Source organism: Mobula birostris, chromosome 23 (assembly GCF_030028105.1).
Source record: "Mobula birostris isolate sMobBir1 chromosome 23, sMobBir1.hap1, whole genome shotgun sequence".
Taxonomy (NCBI): Eukaryota; Metazoa; Chordata; class Chondrichthyes; order Myliobatiformes; family Myliobatidae; genus Mobula; species Mobula birostris.
In genome coordinates, this window is record NC_092392.1 from 16,062,609 (window position 1) to 16,089,456 (window position 26,848).

A 26,848-nucleotide genomic window follows, 5' to 3' on the forward strand; every position below is an offset into this window, starting at 1 on the left:
CTCATCTCGGTCCTAAAAGGCTTCCCCTTTATCCTCAAACTGTGACCCCTCGTTCTGGACTTCCCCAACATCGGGAACAATCTTCCTGCATCTAGCCTGTCCAATCCCTTTAGAATTTTATACGTTTCAATCAGATCCCCCCTCAATCTTCTAAATTCCAGAGAGTATAAGCCTAGTCGATCCAGTCTTTCATCATATGAAAGTCCTGCCATCCCAGGAATCAATCTGGTGAACCTTCTTTGTACTCCCTCTACGGCAAGAATGTCTTTCCTCAGATTAGGGGACCAAAACTGCACACAATACTCCAGGTGTGGTCTCACCAAGGCCTTGTACAACTGCAGTAGTACCTCCCTGCTCCTGTACTCGAATCCTCTTGCTATGAATGCCAGCATACCATTCGCCTTTTTCACCGCCTGCTGTACCTGCATGCCTACCTTCAATGACTGGTGTATAGTGACACCCAGGTCTCGTTATACCTCTCCTTTTCCTAATCGGCCACCATTCAGATAATAATCTGTTCTCCTGTTCTTGCCACCAAAGTGGTAACCTCACATTTATCCACATTAAATTGCATCTGTCATGAATTTGCCCACTCACCTAACCTATCCAAGTCACCTGCATCCTCTTAGCATCTTCCTCACAGCTAACACTGCCGCCCAGCTTCCTGTCATCCGCAAACTTGGAGATGCTTCATTTAATTCCCTCGTCTGAGTCATTAAGATATATTGTAAACAACTGGGGTCCCAGCACTGAGCTTTGCGGTACCCCACTAGTCACTGCCTGCCATTCTGAAAAGGTCCCGTTTATTCTCACCCTTTGCTTCCTGTCTGCCAACCAATTCTCTATCCACATCAATATCATACCCTCAATACCGTGTGCTTTAAGTTTGCACACTAATCTCCTGTGTGGGACCTTGTCAAAAGCCTTTTGAAAATCCAAATATACCACATCCACTGGTTCTCCCCTATCCACTCTACTAGTTACATCCTCAAAAAATTCTGTGAGATTCGTCAGACATGATTTTCCTTTCACAAATCTATGCTGACTTTGTCCAATGATTTCAACGCTTTCCAAATGTGCTGTTGTCACATCTTTGATAACTGACTCTCGCATTTTCCCTGCCACTGATGTCAGGCTTACCGGTCTATAATTCCCCGGTTTCTCTCTCCCTCCTTTTTTAAAAAGCGGGGTTACATTAGCCACCCTTCAATCCTCAGGAACTAGTCCAGAATCTAAAGAGTTTTGAAAAATTATCACTAATGCATCCACTATTTCTTGGTAGCATATTGGTAATGGAGTTGCAAATATCCTTAAGAGGTTGGACAGAGTGAATATTTTAATACTACAGTAACAGAGTGACTTTGGAAGCCAATTGATGATTAAAAATGAATTGAAAAAATATTCTGTTGAAATAATGAAGAGACCTAATTATAGGGAATGAAATGCAATTATCCCTAAAATATCTACCAGGCTGTCAAATCTTATTAGACTTTTTAACAAGTTGATAAATGGAAGCATTTTGAAATTCCCTAGAGGTCAATTTATTTAAAATCCGATATAAAAGCATATCTAGATATGTATTTTGAAGTAGTTAATCAGTTTGTGAAATAGCTGTAATTGTGAAAATCCCTTTGCATTACTTGCTCAAGGGAAGCAATAAACTGCTTGTATCAAGCTGAGTATCACTGCTGACAGAAGAGAAAAATGTTTGACAACAGCATGCTAGAATAAGCCCAAAATAATAAATGCTGCAGACAAGGGGTTAAAACAATGAACTGAATTAAGCTGCCTGACACATTTGTCACCTGTCTCTATCACTAGCATCTACTAACCTGGATGTGCTGATCTCCCCCAGCATTGCAATCTTACAGCAGCCAGAGCTCACATTGGATCAGTGACCCCATTCATTTGAATAAGAATTGCCAAACAGAAATCAGATGGAAAAGAGTATTGTTTTTACAGTTTAATGAGTCTTCATTTAATTACCTCTTTAGGAAAAAATGTTAATTTTTAACTTTTAATTATTTATATCTGCTTAAAACATTACAAGTATGGTATCTTTGAATTTCAAAGATATTCAAAATCTGTTGAAAAGATTTCCAGTTTGGATGGTGAGGGTCCGAGCTCATCTTTGTCTCCTACCAAATGCATAGTTGAGTTCATTTACACGGAGGGCTGCCATAAGAAAATAGCATCCCCATCCTCAAAGACCCCACCATCCAGGCCGTGCCTCCTTCTCGCTGGCACCATTGGGCAGGAGGTACAGAAGCTTTGGGTCCCAAACCAGCAGGTTCAGGAACAGTTATGTCTGTACTACCAGTGTGGATAATTTCAATCACCACTACTTTGAACTTATTTTACAACCTACAGACACATTTTCAATGACAGATTATGTTCTCAGTACTTTTTTTATTTCCACAATTTAACTTCTTATGTATATTGCATGTTTGTTGGTCTTTGTTTATGTATAGTATTTTGTAAAATTCTATGCCATTTATTTCTTTTTGCTGTAAATGCTCGCAAGAAAATGAATCTCAATATATTACATGGTAATATATATGCATTTTGATTAAAATTTATTTTGAACTTTGAAATGCTGTCAACTGCTGTAGGCCATCTAGCTCTCAGCATCATTTAGGAGAGCAAGGTCATCAAGATCGTGGCTTGTGTGCTGGATTTAAGGTCTTGACATCCAAATACCATTCTCCCAAAAGGACCAAAAGCTGTGCTGGCACAGTAATAGTAGTGGTGAACCTCATCATTGATGTTTGCCTTCAACTAGACATTGCCCCTGAGATATAGGAAGCATTTGATGTTTTCCAGGATCTTGTCATGAATTTTTATTGAGAGCAATATGGTGCGACATGACCTTAATCTTTTGGCTCATCCACCTGTTTCAGTGAAAGCATCAATGATAGTATAGGCTGGTCTTAGTTTATTTTAAAAATTTCTACCTTACATTCAAATGTCAGTATTGTTCCAATCTCAACACTCCTCCAAAACTGCTTCATCTACATATTTCTTCAACAAATCTTTCTGAATTCCTCCATACATTGTACATACCATCACTGGCTATAAGATGAAAACAGAAAACACTAAAAGCACTCAACAGGTCAAGCAGACATCAGAAAGAAGGAAAACAGAGTCAACGTTTTATCACCAGAACGGACTGCTGTATGAAGGGTCTTTTAGCTGAAACTTCAACTATTTCTCTCTCTACCGAGGTAGCTTGACCTGCTGAGTATTTCTGCTTCTATTTCAGCATCTGCAATTTTTTTTGCGCCAACTGGCTCTAAAAATGCTATAGAGAGCCACTTCCTAGAGGTAAAGCATAATTAAACATGGTGTTTTTACCCAATGCATCAAACATTTGGGTCTCATGATGGGATCTGCCACAGTTAAGCTTACAAATAGTACACATGTTCGTGTGAAATTAGTTGCCACCAGCAGAAAGTTGTTGCTTATATATTGTTCTTGGGTAGAGTAAGATGCATAGCACCAAAATGTTAGTACAGTTTGAAGTATTATATTTTTGGGACAGAATATGCTTCCTTGATTTAGAAATTAAAAGTTGAAGTATAGTGATCTAAAGTGATTAAAGGGTTTGATGGAATAGATACAAGTTGTTATTTCTGGTTGTGAAAATCAGAACAAGAGATGTGAACCCAATAATTGCAGATAAATTGTTCTGGAGTAAAATATACAGCTAAATTGAAATAGCTGTATACAAACAATTATATCCTGGATATTTAATTTCATTCCTAAAAATAAGCAATTTCATCCCTAGTAATTGGATGATATCAGAGCAAGAAAGCATTTCACACATGTGAAAGGAATTATGAATTTTATACAAACTCAACAAGGTATTGAAAGCTTACTCTGAGTTTGATAAAGCTTCAACAGCAGGTTTGTCAGTGCATTTCTTAAATTTTCCAAATTTTGTGCCTATGTATGTCAGACACAGAGTAAACTATGCTAAAGGAACTACAGGTGCACTCAATATTGGATCTCGTTGAGCAATTTGATTTTTGCTGGTTCATTTACTTAATGCACAAACATTGTGTTATGCAATAGATTTTGCAGTATGCAGCTGGTGCTTTGTCAGTAGTGTTCACATTTCAGATAGTATATTAAAGCAAGCAATGTGCATATTGAAAAAAACACACACTGCATTCGCAAATAATGCACTCCAGCACGGAAACATGCTCTTCAGCCTATTTAGTCTGTGCCAAACTATAATTCTTTCTAGTCCATTGACCTGTAGCCGCACCCTAGTCCTCCATCACCCTCCCATCCACGTACTTATCCAAACTTCTATTAAGTGTTGAAATTGAAATGCATCCACCACTTCCAATGGCAGCTCATTTCACTTTGATATATTTAGAATATTTACATAATATGGTAAATGAGAGCACAGGCTGTTCTGTTGTTATAGTTTAATTAATTCATCTTCAAGAGTCAGGATATGGAATGTCATCAATTCAATCCACATGCAACTTCTATTTCACATTCCAGCAACTTTAGCAGATAACCTGGATGCTCTTAAGCGCACATAATTATAATTGCTAGAATGTGACACAATAATGTTACATTTGTAAAGTGGAACAATCACAAACATTCTACCTTGTCAGGCAAGATATAATACTGATGACAACTGTACGCAGAACCATTACTCTGTAGATGGTCTGGAGCATAAGTAGCCAGTAATAACAGCCTGCATCTTGTGGCTGATGATGAAAGAGTGAGAAATATCAGCAGGGTGAATGTTATTGCAACAGCAACCTTGCACTCAATGTCAGTAAGACCAAAGAACTGATTGTGGACTTTAGGAAGGGGAAGTCCAGGAAACAAACAACAGTCCTATCAAGGGACCAGCAGTGTAAAGGGTGATAAGTTTCAAGTTCCTTGGTGTCATCATCTCTGAAGATCTATCCTGGGCCCAGCAATTACAAAGAAGGCATGACAGCTGCTATATTTCATTTGGAGTTTGAGGAGACTCGGTATGTCAACAAAGACTCCAGCAAATTTCTACAGATGTACTGCACAGAGCATTCTCATGGGTTGCATCATTATCCGTTATAGAGGGGTCACTGCACAGGATTAGAAAGCTGCAAAAAGTTGTAAACTCTGCCAGCTCCATCATGGGCACTAGCCTCCCCAGCATTGAGGACACCTTCAAAAGGCAATGCCTCACAATGGCGACATCCATCATTAAGGACCCCCATCATCCAGGTCATACCCTCTTCTAAATGCTACTATCAAGGTACAGGAGTCTGAAGACACACACTTAACATTTCAGGAACAGCTTCTTCCCCTCTACCATCAGATTTCTGAATGGACAACGAACCCATGTACACTTCCTCACTACAGATCTTCTGTTTTTTGCTAACTTTTTACACTACTTATTTAAGATAATTTTTATTATATATTTCTTATTGTAATTTATAGCTTTTTAAAACTTATCATGATTGCAATGTACTGCTGCCACAAAACAACGTATTTCACGACATATGCCAGTGATATTAAACCTGATTCTGATTCTGAATAGTGCTTGCTGTTCATTTCCTGGAAGAGTGCAGAGTTACTGGAGGTTTTGAGCATCCACAGGACTCTGCACCCTATAGGGGATTAGCCATATATAAGTACACAAAGCAGACCGAAGAGTCATCACTGATTCAAGTTTAAACAAAGAAATATGAACGGGGAATCATACATTAAATTTCAATCACATGCTGAAAGTAAAATAACAGTTGGGGAGGAAAACTATAGATGAAAGTAGTGGACAAGAACATCATCTACAATTTGCTGATAACATCACTGTTGTTGGTTGAATCTTAGATGGGGATAAGTTAGATAGATTGGCTGTTTAAATGGTGTTGCGACAACAAACTCACAATCTACGTCAGCAAGAACAAAGAATTGATTATGGACTTCACAAAGCGGAAATTGGGAGAACGCACACTAGTCCTCATTGAGGAGTCAGCGGTGGATAGCGTGAGCAGCTTCAAATTCCTGGCTGTCAACATCTTAGAAGATCTATCCTGAGAGCAACGCATTGATGCAATCACGAAGAAGGCACACCTGTAGCTGTACTTCATTAGGAGCTTAAGGAAATTTGGTATGTTATCGAAGATTCATACAATTTCTATTGATGTACAGTATGTTGGAGTGCATTCTAACTAGTTGCATCATAGCTGGGAAAGGAGGCCCCAATGAACTGGATTACAAGAAGTTGAGGAGGCTTGTGGACTCAGCTTTTTCCATCATGGGCACAACCTCCTCACTACTGAGGACATCTACACAAGGCAGTACCTGAAAAAGGTGGCATTCATCCATAGTTTGAAGACCCACACCGTCCAGGATGTCTTCTTCTTGTTATTACCATCAGGGAGGAGGTACAGGACCCTGAAGTCCCACATTCAATAGCTCAGGAACAGTTTTTTCCCCTTAGCCATCAGATTTCCAAACGGTCCATGAACCCATGAACACTACCTCATTATTCCATTATTTGTGCACCATTTAGTTTAGTAATTTACGGGATTTTTATGTCTTTACACACTTCTGCTGCCATAAAACAACATATTTCACATATAAATTAGTGATAATAAATCTGATTTAGATATACAAAATTAAATTTGGAGAACTATGGACTTCCAGGGAGATATTTTATCAAAAATTGTGACTGATCTAATCATCTAAAATTCAGCTCTGAGTATTTCAAACTTAACTTTTTCTGACATGTTCAGAAAGTAAAAATGGTTAAGTGATACCACTTTATACTGTTAGTTTGATTTCATTGCTGAGTCTGTTGGGTGTAGTACTTTGAAACTGTTATGTGACTACAACTTCCACACTCCCTGTACTTAACTGCACATGTTCCAAATTCAGATGGTACTGACTAATTTATTCTATAATAACAGGATATACAGTTCACTTCACTACTATTCTTTATATAAAGTCCAAGCCAATATATGTTTTTCAGATTGACAATATTTTGCAGCTAAAACACTTTCTTTTATTTAAATCACCATCATCGCATATGAACCAGATTAAAACAAAACTTAGTATGGTATAAAAATAGGAAATATTGGAAATACTTAGTAGATATCATCTGTAGAGAATAAGTAGAACTAACATTGTAGCTCATTAAGTTTTCAGATTTGATGAAGAATCATTAACCCTGAAGCAATAACTCATTTCACCTCACAGAATATATTTCAAAACTGCTTCAGAGTGCTAATGTTTTCTATTTCTGTTTTTCAAAATTTATGGTCTTTTAATAAAATAACATATCTACTGGAACATTTCATTATTCTTGGTGTACCATTTTGAGTATATTACTATTGAGAGGTATTAAATAATGAGCTATCAAGAAAAGTTTCTATGGATTGGTGAGTCAGTTTTATTATTGCCACTTTTATGATGAGTTAAATTTGTAAGATTAGACTTACCGCTTCTCTGGATGACCAATGTGGTTTCCACTCCAACTGAACATTCCTTAAGAATTTCCACAACTTGTGCATGCCCGAGACTTTGTACATTCTGCTGATTAATCTCCACTATCAGATCACCTTCATTAAGGCCACCACATCCTTGAACATCTAAGATCTGTTTTACTCGTTGTCCTGAAGGACTGTCTGCAATGGTGAATCCAAAGCCTTGTGCTCCTTTCACAATAGCAATGGTCATGAATTCAGACTGAGCAGCACCTGATGAGGCCATTGAAATGCTGTCCTCTTGAACTGCTGATAAAGTTCCATCCATCTGGCCATCAGTGGGCATTGGATTGAGAGAATGCAAATGTCGGTCAGAGATATCTGGTGCAGACCGAGAAGTCCGGGAAGTAAACTCCACATATGTGTCTGAATTGTTGCGCCCATTTACTTGGGCTGGTTGCCGATCTGCTATTGTTATAGGAGGCACCATACTGTTGCTTGGGTCATCAGGGTCAAAGGGTAAAAGATAACCACGGCATAGTACAAGATTGACACATTGACCAATTGGAACGGATTGGAAAATTTTGACTACTTCAGCATGAGTATGCCCAAGTACGCAAATGTCATTTATATAGACAATCACATCACCTAAGAGGAGAGAAAGAAACAGGAACATAATGAAAAAATGTGTAATACATGACACGAAGTTAAAGATATGCTTTATTTCTTCATCACCCAATTTAGAGTGTCCTAATTGCAGTGTTAATAGGTGCTACAGAATAACTGTGAATTTAAGTGATTAAATGAACTAAAAGGAGCTTCAGATCATAATTATCCTAAGATTTTGTAGAGATTTGGTGCAATGGGCTCCACGTGTAGCAATCAAACATGGTAGGAGATAATAAGATAAGAAAGGTTGAGGATTGAAATGTTTCATATGCCCTACACTTACAAGATTTACAAGAATGTCATTGATAAATAATTTATGTAATAAAACATGGGAAAATATTTTACAAACATACCTAAGTTGAAATTGTTTAACTAAGGCCTTTGACAAGGTCCCACATGGGAGGTTAATTCAGAAGGTTCAGACACTAGGTATCCATGGAGAGGTTGTAAACTGGATTCAAAATTGGCTGTGTGGGAGAAGACAGACAAGTTTGCTGATGACACTAAGATTGGAGGCATTGTGGACAGCGAGGAAGGCTTTCAAAGCTTGCAGAGGGATCTGGACCAAATGGAAAAATGGGCCAGAAAGTGGCAGATAGAATTTAATGCAGACAAGTGTGAGGTGTTGCATTTTGGAAGGACAAATCAAGGTAGGACATACACATTAAATGGTAGGGCACTGAGGAGTGCAGAGGAACAAAGAGATCTGGGAGTTCAGATACATAATTCCCTGAAAGTGGCGTCACTGGTAGACAGGGTTGTAAAGAAGGCTTTTGGCATCCTGGCATTCATAAATCAAAATATTGAGTATAGGAGTTGGGATGTTATGGGGAGGTTGTATAAGACATTGGTGAGGCCACGTTTGGAGTATTGTGTGCAGTTCTGGTCACCTAACTATAGGAAGGATATCAGCAAGATTGAAAGAGTGCAGAGAAGATTTACTAGGATGTTGCCGGGTCTTCAGGAGTTGAGTTACAGGGAAATATTAAACAGGTAAGGACTTTATTCCTTGGAGCATAGAAGAATGAGGGGAGATTTGATAGAAGTTTACAAAATTATGAGGGGTATGGACAGAGTAAATGTAAATAGGCTCTTTCCACTTAGATTGGGAGAGATAAATACGAGAGGACATGGCTTTAGGGTGAAAGGGAGAAGGTTTAGGGGGAACATTAGGGGGAACTTCACTCAGAGAGTGGTGGGAGTATGGAATGAGCTGCCATCTGACGTGGTAAATTCTTAAAATTCTCAAGTTCTAAGAATAAATTGAATAGGTACATGGATTGGAGATGTCTGGAGGGCTGTGGACTGGATGCAGGTCAATGGGACTAGCGGAATAATGTTTCAGCACAGACTAGAAGGGCCGAATGGCCTGCTTTCTGTGCTGTAGTGTTCTATGGTTCTAAGATTGGAGAGTTCCAACTTAAAATACTAAATGAGCTCACACCTCATTTAGCATCTATTTAAAAAGAATCTCCAGGACTTACTTTAATTTAACATGGCTTGAGAAACATAAATGTTAACAGTGGTATTTACAAATTTAATATCAGATCTAATTATCATAATTGCATACAAGTCGATGTGTACCATTCAGTAAACTTCAACATTTCTTCTTAAATGAGGAGACACAAGAAAACTGCAGATGTTGTAATCTGGAGTAAAGATCAAACTGTTGGAGGAACTCAGCAGGTCAACGAAATCTATGGAAGGAAAAGGATGACTGGGATCCTGAATCAGGACAGAGAGTGTAGAGGGAAGACAGCCAAAATAAAAAGGTGAGAGGGAGGGATGAGACAGGTCCGATAGATGATAGGTTGAACCAAGTGAGGTGATAGATGATGAGCAGATAAGACGTACAGAAGCCCAACTCAGCTAAAGGATCTATGTGATTGCTTTTCTCCAGGAATGGTCTGTTCAAATATCAAAGGCTTATTTTCCCAAATTCTTTAATAGTCCAATTTTACCAGCATATGTCATTAATTTTAATTATCTGATAACTTTTAATGAAGTTTGTGGGTTTCTGTTGAAGGACTTGATGCACATCATGTATATCAGAAAGACTGGTGGGAATTTGCAGGTGGGTTGCCAATTTTTTTTTTAATAGGCATCTGTTAGTCTCTCGAGACCATGGATTTGTGCCCTGGAAGGTTTCCAGGGCGCAGGCCTGGGCAAGGTTGTATGGAAGACCGGCAGTTGCCCATGCTGCAAGTCTCCCCTCTCCACGCCACCGATGTCGTCCAAGGGAAGGGCACTAGGGCCGATACAGCTTGGAACCGGTGTCGTCACAGAGCAATGTGCGGTTAAGTGCCTTGCTCAAGGACACAACGCACTGCCTCAGCTGAGGCTCGAACTAGCGACCTTCAGATCACTAGACCGACACCTTAACCACTTGCCCACGTGCCAACACAATTGGGTTGCCAATTTAGACTTTTTAAAAACAGGCTATCTAAGTCTGCTATTCTCTAAGAGGACCACAACCTTGATGTGATTTGGAGGCTAACTTCCCTCAATGACCCAGAGAGCTATGCTGGCTGGATTCAGGGCTTTATGCTTTGGCTCTTGATATGGTCACACGTGCTAAACAGGTCAAAGGGAAAAGGTCAAACTAAGAGTGGTCCACAAGTCCTCCAGGTTCGGGAGTTCAGCTCAAGGCTAATAACCCTGAACGGACAAACAAAACTGTTATGGAAACAGCAATGAATAATCCTTCTACATCTGTGTGTGATGGTGTTCCTGAGTCTTCACCAAAGACTTGCATGGCTGACAGTAGTGAAAACTGAGAGAAAGCTACTGGCACGATAAAGAAAGCCCTGAACACTGCCAAGACCAAGGTCAAAATTGGTGGCCAAGAACAGACAGAGATGGAGGACCTTCATTGTTGCCCTACATCCCTAAATGCCAGTAGTGTAAGGGACAGTAAATCAGTAAGTCAGCTGTGGACAATTTTTTTCTATTCTCTATTCTGGTTACCCTCACACTCCTTCTCTTCTCCTTTTCCACCATCATGAATTGTGCATCACCTTCCTCTGGTTCTCCACCACCCACCTGTTATTCCATCGTCCACTGTCCTCTCCTCTTATATAACCTGGATGATTGATTATGGACTCAGCAATAGGTGGATGTTAATTCTCACCTTTTCAGTGACATTCGGTTCCCATGAGACAAGAAAATTTGATGCATACTCAAGACATCATAACGCACTTTATAGCCAATGAAGTACTTAATATTGATCAACACAGTGAAGACTAGAGGAATAAAGCAGATAAAAGTTGACTGAAATCTGATTTCAAGATAATTAACATAGTGTTAGTGTATTTCTACTGGGTATGGGAGTACATGGGTGTAGGATCCTATTTCATGTCAGTTAACCTACAATAGTAGTTTATTTCTGCTTTCCAGCCCTTATTCCTGCCTTTCATTTCCAATTACTTTGTCTAAAGAAGAATAAAACACAACAGCAAACCCAAAATGAAGCTGAGTCACCAGGGCTCAGGGAACACCATTTAACTTTAGGTATGAAAGTTAGAAGTATAGACACAGGGAATGATATAACAGCACATATTGGAGGAAGCTCCTGGTTGCTCATATAGCAGTTAACTTTGTTATGAAAATAATGTCCTTAACCAAAGTTGGTAGCATCTGTACCTTTTTTGACGCACTCACCCATTTCCATTTTGCCATCCATTGCAGCTGGTCCTTCTGGTATCACACTTTTCACTTGCAGAAACTCATCAGGCTCGTCACCACCAATAATGGTGAATCCAAATCCCATGTTGCTCTTTTTCAGTGAAGTTGTAAGAAATGTTCCCTTCAGCTGTGAAACATCCCGAGTGAAGAGTGGTTTTTCTATGTTGATAATACAAACAAAAACAAACACATTATAAAAAATCCTTACAAAACTTGAGCCATCACAGTGTTAAAGGCCCTGAGAGTGTGTGGGTTTTGTTTTTAACCCTTTTTAAAACAATTCTGTAAAAATTAAAATAGTTAATAACTTTATAATAATTGATGCAAATGAATAACTGATTTCGATTCCCTTCATCTTTGATTAGAGAATGTGCAATTTGAATAATACGAAAGAGAAAGGGTTAAAAACAATGACTGTAACAATGCTGTGAGCAGGTAACAGAAAACCACATTTCACTTCCAGTGTCTTTGACAACAAATAATAAGCTGTGATGTAGAATTCCCCACTACAAATGTCTGCTTTACAACAGTGCAGCTTGACTATGAAGTTGCACTTTGACATACCATACAGCCTGTACATTCCAGCACTGTCACTCCGATACTGAGACAGGTCATTCGTACTGCGCGACCGCTGAGGCAGAGAGCCTGGGCAGGTATGTTTGGGTCTAGGTAATGTTGATGATGAGCCTTCTACAGTTATAAAGGAGAAAAACCCTCATTCTTAGGCCTTGATCTTATGAATAATGATTATACTCTATAGAATATTGATAGTTCCATGCTACTTAATTCAAAAGAACATTTATCTTCAGCAATTCCAGTAAGTCCTAGTTTGTAGCTACAGCTTCATATCTGCTATGATTGATGCTTTAATAATTTTATATTTTCTTTATGCATTAGTCCTGAAATACTGAAAAACTTCTAAATGTTAATAAAGGTACAATAACAATAATATAATTTAACATGTCAGAAAGGTAATGCAATAATGAAGCTATTATCATTCTAAATTTTATGTCATTTACATAACAATATTACCTCGGAAACCTGCTGCTGGCATAAGGTAGGGCACTAGATCCTGCTGCATTGGATGTTGCTGCTGCAACCTCTTCTTTGCTTCGAGCACAGGATTTTCAAACTGGGTTTTTCGATTTATGTGACTAAAGCGTCATATGGAAAAAAGAAAAATAGCAAGAGCAGAAGAATGGCACAAAAAAAGCATCGAAATAAGAGTAATCAAGGATAGAAAGTATGCAAGAAGAAAAAATCCAGGGGACAGTGAGAGGTGACAAAAAACAAAGGCATACTTAATATATTGTCTTCAGGTCACACAGATGCCAATAAGATGTATGTAAGATAGTCTCATTTCACAAAAAGAACAACTCATTTATTCTGCAAAGCTTTATCACTTTATAATAACTATTCACAAAATTACTAAAATCTCAAAATGAAACATTTGACACTACAATCCATCTTAACTGAGAAAATGAAAGCATAATGAGAAGCTGATCATTGAATGCAGTTGTAGTATAGGTTATTAATTGCCTCACACAACTCAATCACCTTAAAACAATGCTGAAAGATCTTACACAGATTTATCCTTTTTTTATTTAAAGCTATTAATTCAACAAACTTACTCAACATAATAGGTGCCATATATTGGATCATCTATTTTCTCCCAACCATATGGTAGTTCTGAAATAATAGAAAAAAAATCATAAATAAAAATTTGTATTGACAGGAAAGGCTGATTTATTTGAGGATTTTCTCCCTGACATCTCTTTAAAGAACAATGAACTACTTTAAAATAAAAATTACAGATTTAAGATGGAGGGTTAGGATTCCCAAGATTCCTAATCAAGTTCAGGAAGAGATTACTCAGAAAAGCAAGAAATAATGCTGAAGCAATACGAAGCATGGGCTTGAAGAACCTGTAGGCTGTAAAAGGAAAAAAAGACTGTATTCAGGCATTCTTTAATTTTGAGGAATGAGCAGGGGATAAACCTGTATTTTGAAATTCAGGGGATGAATGGTGAAGTAAGTTAATTTAGTATTGTTTACTAAAAGCTTAATGATTAGAAAGATGAAGGTACAAAGGAAATCTGATGTTAAGGGATTGATATAATAGAGAAAAATTTTGTAATGGTGTGTGAAAGTCTGGACACTGGAATTGTTTAAGGATCCCCTATCAAAAGACTTCTTGTGTGTTGACCTGGAACATGAGAAAAATGCAAGGTGAAGAAAACCAGATAAGACAGCAGTATTAGTGTCCAGGACTTCTTGCAGAATTATGAACACTGGATTCTCCATAATCACAAGCTTAAAGAAAGTAACTAAGAACGTAAGACTTCTTGGTAGAGGGCAGGAGAACTAATAATGGACTTGTTACCCCCAATTTTTTGGCTGTGAATCATGCACTCAGGATGCCAAAATAAAACCACAGGTTGTGAAAAAATGTATACCCATACAAAGTCAAGGCAAAAGCTTCGCTGTCCCAGAAGCCAAATTTTCTCTTTCCTGCCAAGTGATTATTTTGACTGTTCCTAATCCACTAAGTCCCAGATGATTAAGGCACAAATAAAGCTAACCTACCATATTTTTCTCATCTTCCATTTTTCTCATAACCTAGGTCGAGATACTCAAAGTCATGTAATAGGGATATCTGCCTCATTCCTATCATAATGTAACATCCTGATAAAGTTTTTATTGCTAACGTAATGGTTTTTCGGTAAAGCAGTGTTTGGGTTATGGTTAGAAATAACGGGTGCTTTGGAATATGAGCCATGCAATTCGGGCAGCGGGATTTTTTTATGTACCTGACACCGGTGTGAGCTGGGGTCTTTGTTTGCCGGGAGATGAAGTGAGAAGACACTGGAGAGAACCAGTCGCAGCATTCGACCAGGTGGGGGACCGGGATTCAATGGAGCAAGGTGTAGAGGTCTACTGAGGATTGGTGAATATGACTTTTGGAAAAGTTGAGCTTCAACGTGTGTACATTTGACTGTTTAATTATAATGAACCCTTTTAGGTTTTTTCCCCTTTTCTTTACTAACCTTTTAGTTAACATTCATAAATATAATTCCTTTAATTGTATGCAGTGTGCTGTCTGTTATTTCTTGGCACTGGCACCAAGTTGTAATAGGGTAGCAAATTACACAGCATCCACACAAACCGGGGTTTGGGGTGGAACGGCTGCCCCAATCTCATGGATTTGGTGGGACCAGAGTGTGTATTCCCCAGATTTATGCACCCCAGTGAAACTGGGGGGGGGGGGTTAATAAGTTGTGGGGTGGGGGAAGAATGGGGACTGTAATTTACTGATCTGGATTCTCAAGAAAAGATGAAATATCAACTCTACATACATTCTGTTAAAACCTCTGACTTCCCCCACCTCCAGGATCCTATACATTTCAACATAGTTCCTTCTCAATCTTCTAAATGCAGATAGATACAAATCTAGAAAGCCAAATCTGTCCGCATTAGACAATCCACCCAACCCTTCAACACAAATAAGGAGACTAATAATTTATAGGGTACGCCATATCTAGTTTCTCTAATGTTTATGTAACTGAAGCAAAACCCACCTATTTTTGCATTCAATTCCATTAACAATAAGCAAAGACATACTGTTAGCTTTCCTCATCCCTCGTAGTATCTGCAAACTGTCCTTCCTGCAGATAATGGGCAATAATATATTGTGTATTTTAGAGCTTTACAATCTCTCATCATTAAGATTTATTTTTAAATTTTCCTGCCAAAATGGACCATTTTACATCTTTCCACATTATACTTCAATTTCCAGATCTTTGTCCACATACTTAACATTATCTATCTCTTTATATATAGTTTCAATGTTTTCTTTACAATTTCACTACCTATGTTTATGTAGTCAACGAATTTAGTAACTACACTTCTGGCACCTTGATCCGAATCTTTTTGAGATTTCTGTACTTCCCAAACATCATGCACTCTTCAATAATCCATGTTATCCTGCAGCCAGGTTTCTTTATTGGCTATCAGATCAAACTTAGCTTAGTTATTTCTATTTAGCTATTTTGTTTTGAATGCTACGTTCAAGGGAGTCTTTAGGCTTGGTCTTCATATTGCCTTCGTAGTCTCCAGACTTGTCAAATGACTTGCTCCTAGACATGTACTCTATCCCTTCCTGTCAGAATCCCTTCCTAAACTTTTCTAGTTTTGTCTCTACGTATTGATTTACCATATCTTTGCAACTTCGATCATTTGCCCACTATATTGATTTAAACCCTTTCTGCTTCTCTCGTCATCTGGCTTGGTAGAATACTGCTCCTAACACTGTTCAGGCATATAATATTCCTTTAGTACAACCCTCACTTTTCTAATGACTGTTGTCAGTGTATCGTGAACTGAAATCCATTTCCACCAACCAGTCTTTGAGCATACTTAATTTATTTAATCCAAGGAAACTAAAACATGATATTCTGGGTTCCACAGCTCTTTTTGTGATTACTTTCATTGTCTTAATGATTGCTTGCCGGAGTACGGTGCATTAATAGGCAAAGCCCTGAGATCCAACTTCCAGTGACCCGGATTCAATCCTAATTTCTGGTCCTGTCTGTATGAAGAAGGAACTTTCTCTTTGTGACTGCGAATCTGAGTGCACCAGTTTTGCCCCACATCCAAAAGACAAGTGGACTTAAAGGTTAAGTGGGCATTAGGTGAGTGGTAGAACCTGTGGAGAGTTGATGAGGAAATGAAAAGAATAAAATGCCATTACTGTAGATTAGTGTAAATGTGTGCTTGATGGTTAGTGTGGATAGTGAGCTGAGGGTTTTTTTCTATACTCTATGAAAATTTTGGCTAAATCCCTAGAAGGATTAAACTGAATCCCTTTTCTTCACAATCTGGCACACGCATAATTTTAAGCAGAATCCACTAGGTATCATTTAGGAGCTTTTTTCTACTTTTGCAGTTTTGCTCAGATTGAAGATAGTGGAGTGGGATGGGCCTGACAAGCTGACAAAGATAAGGAGAGATAAATAATTTTTATTGCACTCTCATAATGTCTTGATCGTGGTTAGAATAATTTAGGCAATTGAGGAATTTTAGCATTAGCACTAAGAAGAATAGACATACATTTACAAAGGTAAAACAAATTTAAGAGAGGGAAGACATTAAGGTTTAAGTTAGTTTTCATGCAAGTCACAATCTCAGAAGATCACCTGATAGACTAAGACTAGTTGGGGAGTGTATGTTTGGCTTTCAGGTTACTGTGTAGGGTGGATAAGCATACACAGCTAAATGGGAGATTACAATGAAAATGACAAAAAAGTCAACAAACTCTTCACATGTTTGCGAACTGTTCGTACTTAATTAGATACAAGGAGGCAGGGGAGATACAATTTGCCATAGCAAGAAGAAACCAGGAGTAATTCTGCATCTTAGGGTGATTCTAGAATAGTGGACAGTTTTGGGAGATGGCTCCAGGAGGAAATAGTGCTTTAAATGGCCATCAACTGTCAGCCATAAGCATTCAAATCTAGGTGCTGTTGGAGTTTGAGAGTGGGGGTTAGGGTGGATGTGGAGTAAATATGTGCCTGGTACCAGATGAGGTCTTGCAAAAGTGGCATGGAATGTTGGGCCAACAGATGAATAGTTGAGACTTTGAAGATGAAGGTGCTAGTGAATTAAGATGGAAATTCATCTGGATGGATTCACAGGTTTTGGTGTTCAAAGTTTTGTATAGCAGATTAATTTTGCTTCCAAGATTCACACTACTGTATTTGCAAGTTCATCATTCTATTTAGGTGATAAGCTTTGGAAAACTTTGTGAAACATTGTTTACATGTATACTATCTTTGATGGTGCACCAAGAGTCTGCTCAGAAAACAGTAATCAGAATACCTTGGTTAAGGCATGACACACAACATCACCAAAATTATCTTTTTTTGAAATGCTTTTAATATAATGATTATGGTCTCACCAATACAAGTTTATAAGAATACATATTAACATTTTAGCAATGACACAGTTTCCCGATAAAGCTATTTTAATGCACAGCACAAGAGATTTGAGATGTTAGTGAGCAGGTTGATATGAAATCTGTTAGCTACAAAAATATTATAATTTCCTTTCATATTGCAGGGATTTCTAAATGAACCTGAATACGTTAAGTACTGAATTGAATGAAATGTATATTAGAATAAATACAGAGCAGTGCAATCTTCTGGCATGAAAATTGAGAAGGCAAAGACAATTACACCCATTAGTGTACTTATTTTGATAATGTCCTTTTACACCAAAATTTCCTGCCAATCTCATTAGCATGGCTAATATTTTGTGTAAGCAAGTGAACAGCGAAGTAAACTACTGGCAACTGAAGGAAGTAGTACATTCGCCCCACATATTCCTTCCTTGTTATGAGCACTAAACCTTAAAAAATGCAAATGCTTACTATGACCTATACAAACATTCTTTGCATACAAAGAAACAATATGTCTTGGTGCGGATACATTTAACATTCAAAATGTCACAATCGATAGCCAGAAATTATTCCCCCTTATCCATTTTTCTTTAAACTTTCAATTAATGTAATTGTTGAATGTTCACTTGACTCATTCTTTAGGCTGTGGAAAAGCAATGAGATGCATGTGTGCAAATGTAAACAGGCTCATATGAAAAAAATTATTTACATCCGACTTGTTGCCTTTCTACCTTTTATTCCGATGTTTACTTGTAACTGTAAATACATCAAGACCCAAACACGAAGAAAATTCTATCCTGTAAATTAATTTAAAATTTCAATTCATTGCTCACATTTTAAAATATAACTCAAATTTCTCATGACTTCATCCTATTGAGCTTATACCACCTTTCAAATTATAACACCAATCTATTTTTCAATTATTTTAAAGCTAAACATTATTCATGCAGTAATATCATTGAATTTCATTATTCATTACTTAGCACAATTCAGCAATATAATTGTTCTTCATAAAATAAAAGAATGCAAATTATTAATATCTTGCTAAATTCCATTGTGACACCGGTGTGCAGGTCAAAAGGTAATGGTAATGATTCTAGTCAACTTGGCTGTAATTGTTTCCTTAATTATATTTCAAAACTTACATTAAGCTCCAATGCCCTTTGCAGTAAGAAATGAATCTATTCCATTCAACTCCTAGCTCTCCAGTTTAACAAAATGAATTCATTTGAACTTATTCAGATTATTCTTCAGATATTATTCAACATAATACACCCCAGTGAATTGACCATATCAGGAATAAATTCTCTTTATGAATACAAATAAAGCTACACTTGCTGATTTAAGAGTAGTTTTGTACTGTGAATACTTGATATAAAGGTTGATATTATCTAGTCATTAGACATACAGCTTTCAGTCAGTAGCCACTGAGAATTTCATAACCTTATTTAAACATGTATTCAAATCTGATCTACAGAAATTAGTTCTATATTTTAAGGACATTATACCACTTTGTTTTCCACTAAATTTTAATTTAAAATAAAAAATATTATAACTACAATTCAATTTTATATTATTCAGCACCAATTAGTGCTTGGTAATACACACATTAAATTGGTAATTAAATGTTTCTTCTTCTTCATATTTGTTGGCCAGAATAAAATTTTATTTTTAACACATTTTGCTGAGATGTTAACACAAAACAAAGTGGTTCAACAAAGCTACAACTGACCCATTAACAAACCAGAACAACAATATTGCTTTTCAATGGAAAATTTCATCATGCAACTATAACTACATCATAAACCTAACTTAACTTTGATAATTTAATTATTAATTTTCAGGATTTGAACATTGGTGGGTGACATGCCAGCAATTATTGTCTATCCCCAATTATTCTGTAACTGTAGACCATTTGAGATGTCATATAAGAGTTAACCACATTCACGGGTCTGAAGTCACATACAAGCCAAATGAGCTAGGAACATCGAATAATGAAGGACATTTATAAGCCAGTTACATTTTTTAAAACGATTGTTATTTTTGTGGATTTCACTGGAGACTTATTAAACAATTCCAGATTATTATATGTAATGGTGTGATATGCCTTTTCGATTTGTTAGCTCAGGACGCTGAATTATCAGTCCAGTAATTTAACTGCGGCACCATCACATTATGTGTGCCACAGAGGGGGCAGAAGACTTAAATTACTGTTATTTACATTCAAGCATACCACTTTGCATAAAGTAACTCTAATTTTTCAATGCAGAGTATAACTATATGAGCAAAAGTAAGCAGAAAGATTACATTTTCAACAGCTCATAAGTAAAAATTGAGTTTTAATTGTACAGAAATTACTTTATTAGCATATTGTTTTGGTACATATTCTGTAAAATTATTAGCAAATATTTATTTTCCTCTCTTTCAACTAGAATTGTGCAGCTGATATCAGAAAAATGTCCTTCATTATTTTGATTAGGACAGTACACATTGAAAGAAGCCATCACCCTGGGATCAATATTTTTTTCTAGCAAAGAAACTTAATCTTCTCCAACTGAAAAGCTAACTAAATATAGCCTGAATATATTTCATGACAATCTGGAAGCACTACTTGACATTGCCAGGAATGAATAACCATTTGCTAATGGAAATGTGTTGTTAAATAATTTCATTAATGCTGAGCTGATGCTGTGAAAAAATGCTCAGAAGCCAAATTAATGTTTAAAATTACTTTTCAAGTCATACCTTGCAAAAAATGCAGGACTATTATTTACATAACTATTTCAACCAATATTCTGAAAATGTTACTTAAAATAGCTGGAAAAATGAATGATAGATCTTGGATAAAGATGTCACGTTTTAACAAACATAAGATCAGAACTATTCAACATAGTACCAGAAGTCTACACTTACCTAAATAATGAACCATGAATTGTCACTGAAAACATGAAATCTATTTTGTCAGCTACTCTAGACTTATAATTTCTTGAACAATATATATTAAGTGCTCTTATAAATAACACAAAAATCCAAAAACTTATTCTTAAATTTAAATGTGGATTTGAGTGATAACTTGACGACTAATTTAAAAAAAAACTGGTTCAGGTTCAACCTTCCTCATTCGGTAATACCTAAACTTTTCTGGCCCATCATTGCAAGTGTTGTATGGTGATTGACAGTAAAGGTGGGTGATTAGATATAAATATTTTTATTTCACGCCTAGGCCTCATTCTGGGGGTTCAAATAACTCTTTTTGCTCCTTTGCTATGGCACACTTAAGAAAGAGAAGAAAAATGGAGTAATGCATGGCAAAGAAAATTGATTTGTCTATGCTTGCTCTTAAAGAATAATGACTTTCCTATGTTGGTCTTTAAAAATACAGATGTACTTAATCTAAAATGTCTATTTTATATACAAAAGGAAAAGTTCCATGTGTACATTAATTGCTTAATTTCCTTTCAGAATTAAAGAAGTGATTTCTATCTATGATCCAGACAAACCTGAGGGACAAGTTTCTCCTAAATTCTACTCTATATCATATGCCAATGAATTTCAATTTAAAACTTTACTCAGCAGAGAAATAGGTTTTTCTTTTTCAATCTTTTTATTAGTTTCATAATAATAAACATATGGTAATGGTACAAAGTTATTGGGAATACATTGTTATAATTAGCATAAGTAATTATAAAGCCAGTTGACACTTAAATGATAAAACTCCCGATCATATAGGATACAGATGAACAATATAAAACAAAGAAAAATATCTAAGAAAAAACCATGAAAAAGGAAAAACAAGTTACAACCCCCCAAAAAATCTAATCTAAACAAAATTAATCAACTAAACTAAAAAAAAGACACAGGCTGTTATGTAACATCATAAAAAAAAGGGGAAACTTTAGTGTCGACAACTCCGTTCCTCTCAACCAATATTACAAAGAAATAAAATAAGTTTGGAAAAGGTCAAATTACGTCATGTGAAGGTTTTTCAATTCACTTATACCTCCAAGCTTTGAAAACTTTGTCAGGTTACCTTATGATATTCACTACTCTAGGGAGAATTGCCTTAACCTTATAAGACCAGAAGATACAGGAGCAGAAATGTCATTTCAGCCCCAATCTTCTGTCTTCTCCCCGTATCCCTTCATACCCTGACCAATCAAGAATCTATCAACCTCTGCCTTAAATATACATAAAGACTTGGCTTCCACAGTTGCCTGTGGCAAAGAATTCCACAGATTCACCACTCTCAGGCTAAAGAAATTCCTCCTCATCTCCGTTCTAAAATGACGTCCCTCTATTCTGAGGCTGCGTCCTCTGGTCTTAAGCCTGATTTATACTTCTGCGTCAACGCGACGCCATAAGTACTGCGTCGCCGCAAACCCTACGCAAAGCCGATGCGGATCCCTATGCCAGAGCCTGCGTTGCTGTGACGCGCACCTCTCCCAAAATGTAACCGCGCATCGCAGCAACGCAGACCATAAGAATTGTGATTGGTCCGCTTGGTAGCATCGCATTTCATCCTACGCTGCAATAGCTTCCCATTGGGCGACTGAAGGGCAGGGAAGGAACTCTGGCTGCAGTGCTTTCCATAAAGCTTTACAGAACTCCGAAATTATGGAGGATGCATTTCACTTTCACGAAAAAAGACGCTCACTTTAAACTTGTTTACCCTGAGATAGACTACCATGACCACGAAGCCTTGCGCAGGCAGGTGTGTGCGCATGCGCGACGTGTCTAAACTGCAGAGCGATGCAGACACACCCACACACAAGTATAAATGCTCACAACATGCGTAAAGCACTTGCGTAGGTTATTGCGTCCAGTTGACGCAGAAGTATAAATCAGGCTTTAGACTCTCCCACCATAGGATACTTTTTTCAATAAATACATGTAATATTGGATAATTTTTCTCATAATGAATGAACAGGAATCATGTTTTTTGTGTTGTTTATTTAATTTGGTTCTCTTTATCTAGTTTGAGGACTGACGTGAATATCTGATCACATTTTAGGTCATATTTATGCGGAAATAGAAAAAAATTTACAGGGTTCACAAACTTTCTAGCACCACTGTACATATATACAACCAAATGAAAGAACGTTCCTCTGGACCACAGCGCACCCTCACTACATATATCACACACAGCACAAAAAAACAAAAATATTACTACAAATAAGTTAATAAAGTAAAATTCAAAGTGAATGTGGTGCGCAGCACAGGTAATCATCTTAGTGATGAGATCTCAGTAGTGGCAGGGCATTCATTAGTTTCACAGCCTGAGGGAAGAAGCTGTTACCCTGTCTGGTAGTCCTAGTCTTAATGTACCTGTACTTCTTTCCTGATAGTAGTGGGTCAAAAAGGTTGTAGGATGGGTGGTAGGGATCCTCAGTAATGTTTTGTGAGCTTTGTATACAATAATCACAGTAAATGTCACAAATCACAAAGGGGGGTGGTGGGAAGAGACCCCGGTGATCTTCTTGGCAGTTTTTATTATCGTCTGTAGGGTCTTGTGGTCTGATGCCTTGGAGCTTCCGTACCGCACAATGATGCAGCCAGACAGGACACTCTCGATGGTGCTTCTGTAGAAAGTTGTTTGAATGGGGGTGGGGAGCCTTCCACACCTCAATCTCCTCAGAAAGTGTAGATGCTGCAGTGCCTTCTTTTAATAATGAAAGGTGTGGTGGGTCCAGGTTAGATCGGCTGTTACGAGCACACCAAGGAACTTTGTGTTCTTCACTCTCTCCTCGGCAGAGCCATTGATGTGCAATGGAGAGTGGTCAACCTGCACCTTACTGAAGTCCACAATCATCTCTTTTGCCTTGTCCACTTTGAAACAAGTAGATCTCACACCATTTGACAAGCCTGTCTACTTCTCTCTGCATGCTGACTTATCATTGTTGTTTTTGAGGCCAACTGGTGTTGTGTCATTAGTAAATGTAATAATGCATTTTGAGTTGGATCTGGCAGTGCAGTCATGAGTCAGCAGTGTGAACAGGGACTCAGTCTGAACGGGGGGTCGCAGAGGGGGATGTAAACAGCAACAATCACAATGGCTGTAAACTCCCTCAGAAATCAGACTACACCATTAAAATCTCTACCTGTAAGTAGGGCTGTTACTACCGAGGCGGTTGTACACCAGTTTTTATTGATGTAGAAACAAGCACCTCCTCCATGGGTTTTACCAGAAATCACAACATTTCCATCTGCTCAAAGGAGATTAGATCTTCTAGCTGGATGGCCAAGTCTGGAGTGATGCCCTAGAGTTATGTTTCACTGCAGCATTTCCTCATCTCCCACTGGTTCAAATGCAGACACAAGTAATCCATTTATTTTCTAACAATCAGACATTAGCAAGTAGAATTGCCAGGAGTGCGGGCCTGCAGGGATCTACTTTAAGTCTCATTAAATACCGACGTGCTTACTGCGTTTTTGTATCCTCACTCACCACTTCCGATGACCGCTTCCCCGAGTAGCTGTAGTAGGCTGCCATGTGTTAGATTAGGCCATAACTGCACAGCACCTTCATTATCCAGCTTGCTAGCTAGGTAGATTTGCAGATTTTAGTGTTCCTTATGATCAAGTGTTCTTCAATCATAGAAAAGACAAGCAGTACAAGAAATTTCACCATTAATTGGAGCCAGAGAGGCCGCTGTGACTGTGTATGCCACCATCTTGCAACAATCAAGGATTCCATACAAAATTGAACTCATCCCAGCACAGTAGAAAGAAGCAACACACACAAAATGTGGGTGGAACGGAGCAGGCCAGGCAGCATCTATAGCAAGAGGTGCAGTCGACGTTTCAGGCTGAGACCCTTCGTCAGGACTAACTGAAAGAAGAGATAGTAAGAGATTTGAAAGTGGGAGGGGGAAGGGGAGATCTGAAATGATAGGCGAAGACAGGAGGGGGAGGGATGGAGCTAAGAGCTGGAAAGTTGATTGGCTAAAGGGATACGAGGTTGGAGAAGGGAGAGGATTATGGGGCGGGAGGCCTAGGGAGAAAGAAAGGGGGAGGGGGGCACCAGAGGAAGATATGGTGAGAGGGACAAAGGGAGAAAAAAAGAGAGAAAGAAAGGGGGGAAAATAAAAAAATAACTACATACATACATAAATAAGGGATGGGGTAAGAAGGGGAGGAGGGGCATTAACGGAAGTTAGAGAAGTCAATGTTCATGCCATCAGGTTGGAGGCTACCCAGACGGAATATAAGGTGTTGTTCCTCCAACCTGAGTGTGGTTTCATCTTGACAGCAGAGGAGGCCATGGATGGACATATTAGAGTGGGAATGGGACGTGGAGTTAAAATGTGTGGCCACTGGGAGATCCTGCTTTCTCTGGTGGACAGAGCGTAGGTGTTCAGCGAAACGGTCTCCCAGTCTGCGTGAGGTCTCGCCAATATATAGAAGGCCACACCAGGAGCACCGGACACAGTATATCACCCCAGCTGACTCACAGGTGAAGTGTCGCCTCACCTGGAAGGACTGTCTGGGTTCCTGAGTGGTAGTGAGGGAGGAAGTGTAAGGGCATGTGTAGCACTTGTTCTGCTTATAGCACTTATCCTCGTACTCCCTCCCGGCACTTATCCTCGTACTCCCTCCCGGCACTTATCCTCGTACTCCCTCCCGGCACTTAACCTCGTACTCCCTCTCGGCACTTCTCATCCTCGTACTCCCTCCCGGCACTTATCCTCGTACTCCCTCCCGGCACTTATCCTCGTACTCCCTCCCGGCACTTCTTACCCTTGTAAGCATCCCAGCATCTGCAGATTTCCATGTGTTTGCAACAATAGAAAGAAGGCTGTTATGGTAAAGTCAATCATGTAGTCCCAGGACATCTCAGTATATCATCTTTGGAATAACTACCTCCAACTGCTTCATCAATGAAGAAATAAGTTTCCCTCAATTATATCAGGAATAAAGTGTTTTTTTTTTTAAGTTGAGGATGCAAAATGTTCACAAGTTTTCAGATAATGAATAGTTGATGCCATATCAACACAATCCAGAGAACATTCAGGCATCATCTGAAGTGGCAAGTAAAATTTGCATTACACATTCAGACAAATAATCATCTCCAACAACAAAATATTTAACTACCTCCACTTGTCATTTATTTGCCTTACCATCACCAAATCTCTGAGCATCAACATTTTTGAAGTGAGGTAATGCCACCAGTGACCTGAAACATAATTAAACCGCTTATAAAAATACCATGGCTAGGCTTAGAGGTCCAAAGCTGGATATCCTCCTGTGACTCTATTTCTGACTTTGTAGGGCCTTTCGAAAATTAATAAGTTACACGCCCAGTGTGCATGGAGTAATCTTCATCTAGCTAGATAAGAGCAACACGTTAGCATAGCCACCATCTGGGGCAAAACACTTTTGAATGCTGCCCTAATCAACATAACTGAAGTACACATTTTCCATCACAGGCATCATATATATCGAGGTGTACTAGCTATCCATAATGCACAATACTGCCAAGATTTCTTCAACAGTAAAATACTTGACCTTTACTAATTTCCTAAGAAATACATTATATGTGGAAATAGAACACAGTCTTTGACCATCACTGGGCCAGTTTTCTGAAACTCTCTGCCTAAAACCATAAAGGCTGACATGTTAAGAAAGCTGTTCAAAGTCTTCTTGTCAAGTGGAATTAACTTGACAAGAAAACTTGAGCTAATAGGCATTAACAACTGGCTTTGTCAGAAATATCCACATCCTGTGAATGAATTAAAAGAAAAATTCTATCTTCAAAGAATTTGATATGATTGGTCAATTCTCAGTAAATTGTACCACAATTAAGCTTTCCCAATTGTAAATGGATTACAAAATTATAATCATATTAAATCATTGTGCCAATGTCTAAGTCATACACATTAGAACAAAGCTAGTAACTTGGGTATAACCAAACCTTGATGAGGTGATTTGGTAGGAATATAAAAAGAAGAAAAACTTAACTCAAACATGCAACAATTTCATTGACCTGATATTAATTTGATAATATACCTGTACAAATAATATGGTTTGTTACCTATGATACCTTTCTAACAAAGCACAGTTCTTTTTTTATTTTATGCTCTTGGAAAAAGGTATAAATAACAAA

The 26,848-nt window shown here is 38.0% G+C and overlaps 1 protein-coding gene across 10 annotated transcripts in view; it reads right to left on the reverse strand.

The window, feature by feature from the left end:
* magi2a (membrane associated guanylate kinase, WW and PDZ domain containing 2a) overlaps positions 1 to 26,848 on the reverse strand; it is a 586,144-nt gene that overhangs the window by 113,278 nt on the left and 446,018 nt on the right. For 5 of the 10 annotated variants that reach the window (XM_072241067.1, XM_072241066.1, XM_072241065.1 and 2 more), the window contains exons 8-12: positions 13,421 to 13,478; positions 12,822 to 12,943; positions 12,354 to 12,479; positions 11,766 to 11,948; positions 7,452 to 8,084 (exon numbers count right to left, since the gene is read on the reverse strand). In XM_072241067.1, coding sequence (XP_072097168.1) covers positions 7,452 to 8,084; positions 11,766 to 11,948; positions 12,354 to 12,479; positions 12,822 to 12,943; positions 13,421 to 13,478 — 1,122 coding nt within the window. The remainder of the gene's footprint in view (positions 1 to 7,451; positions 8,085 to 11,765; positions 11,949 to 12,353; positions 12,480 to 12,821; positions 12,944 to 13,420; positions 13,479 to 26,848) is intronic. The other 5 variants (XM_072241070.1, XM_072241069.1, XM_072241068.1 and 2 more) reach the window with 1 other exon arrangement.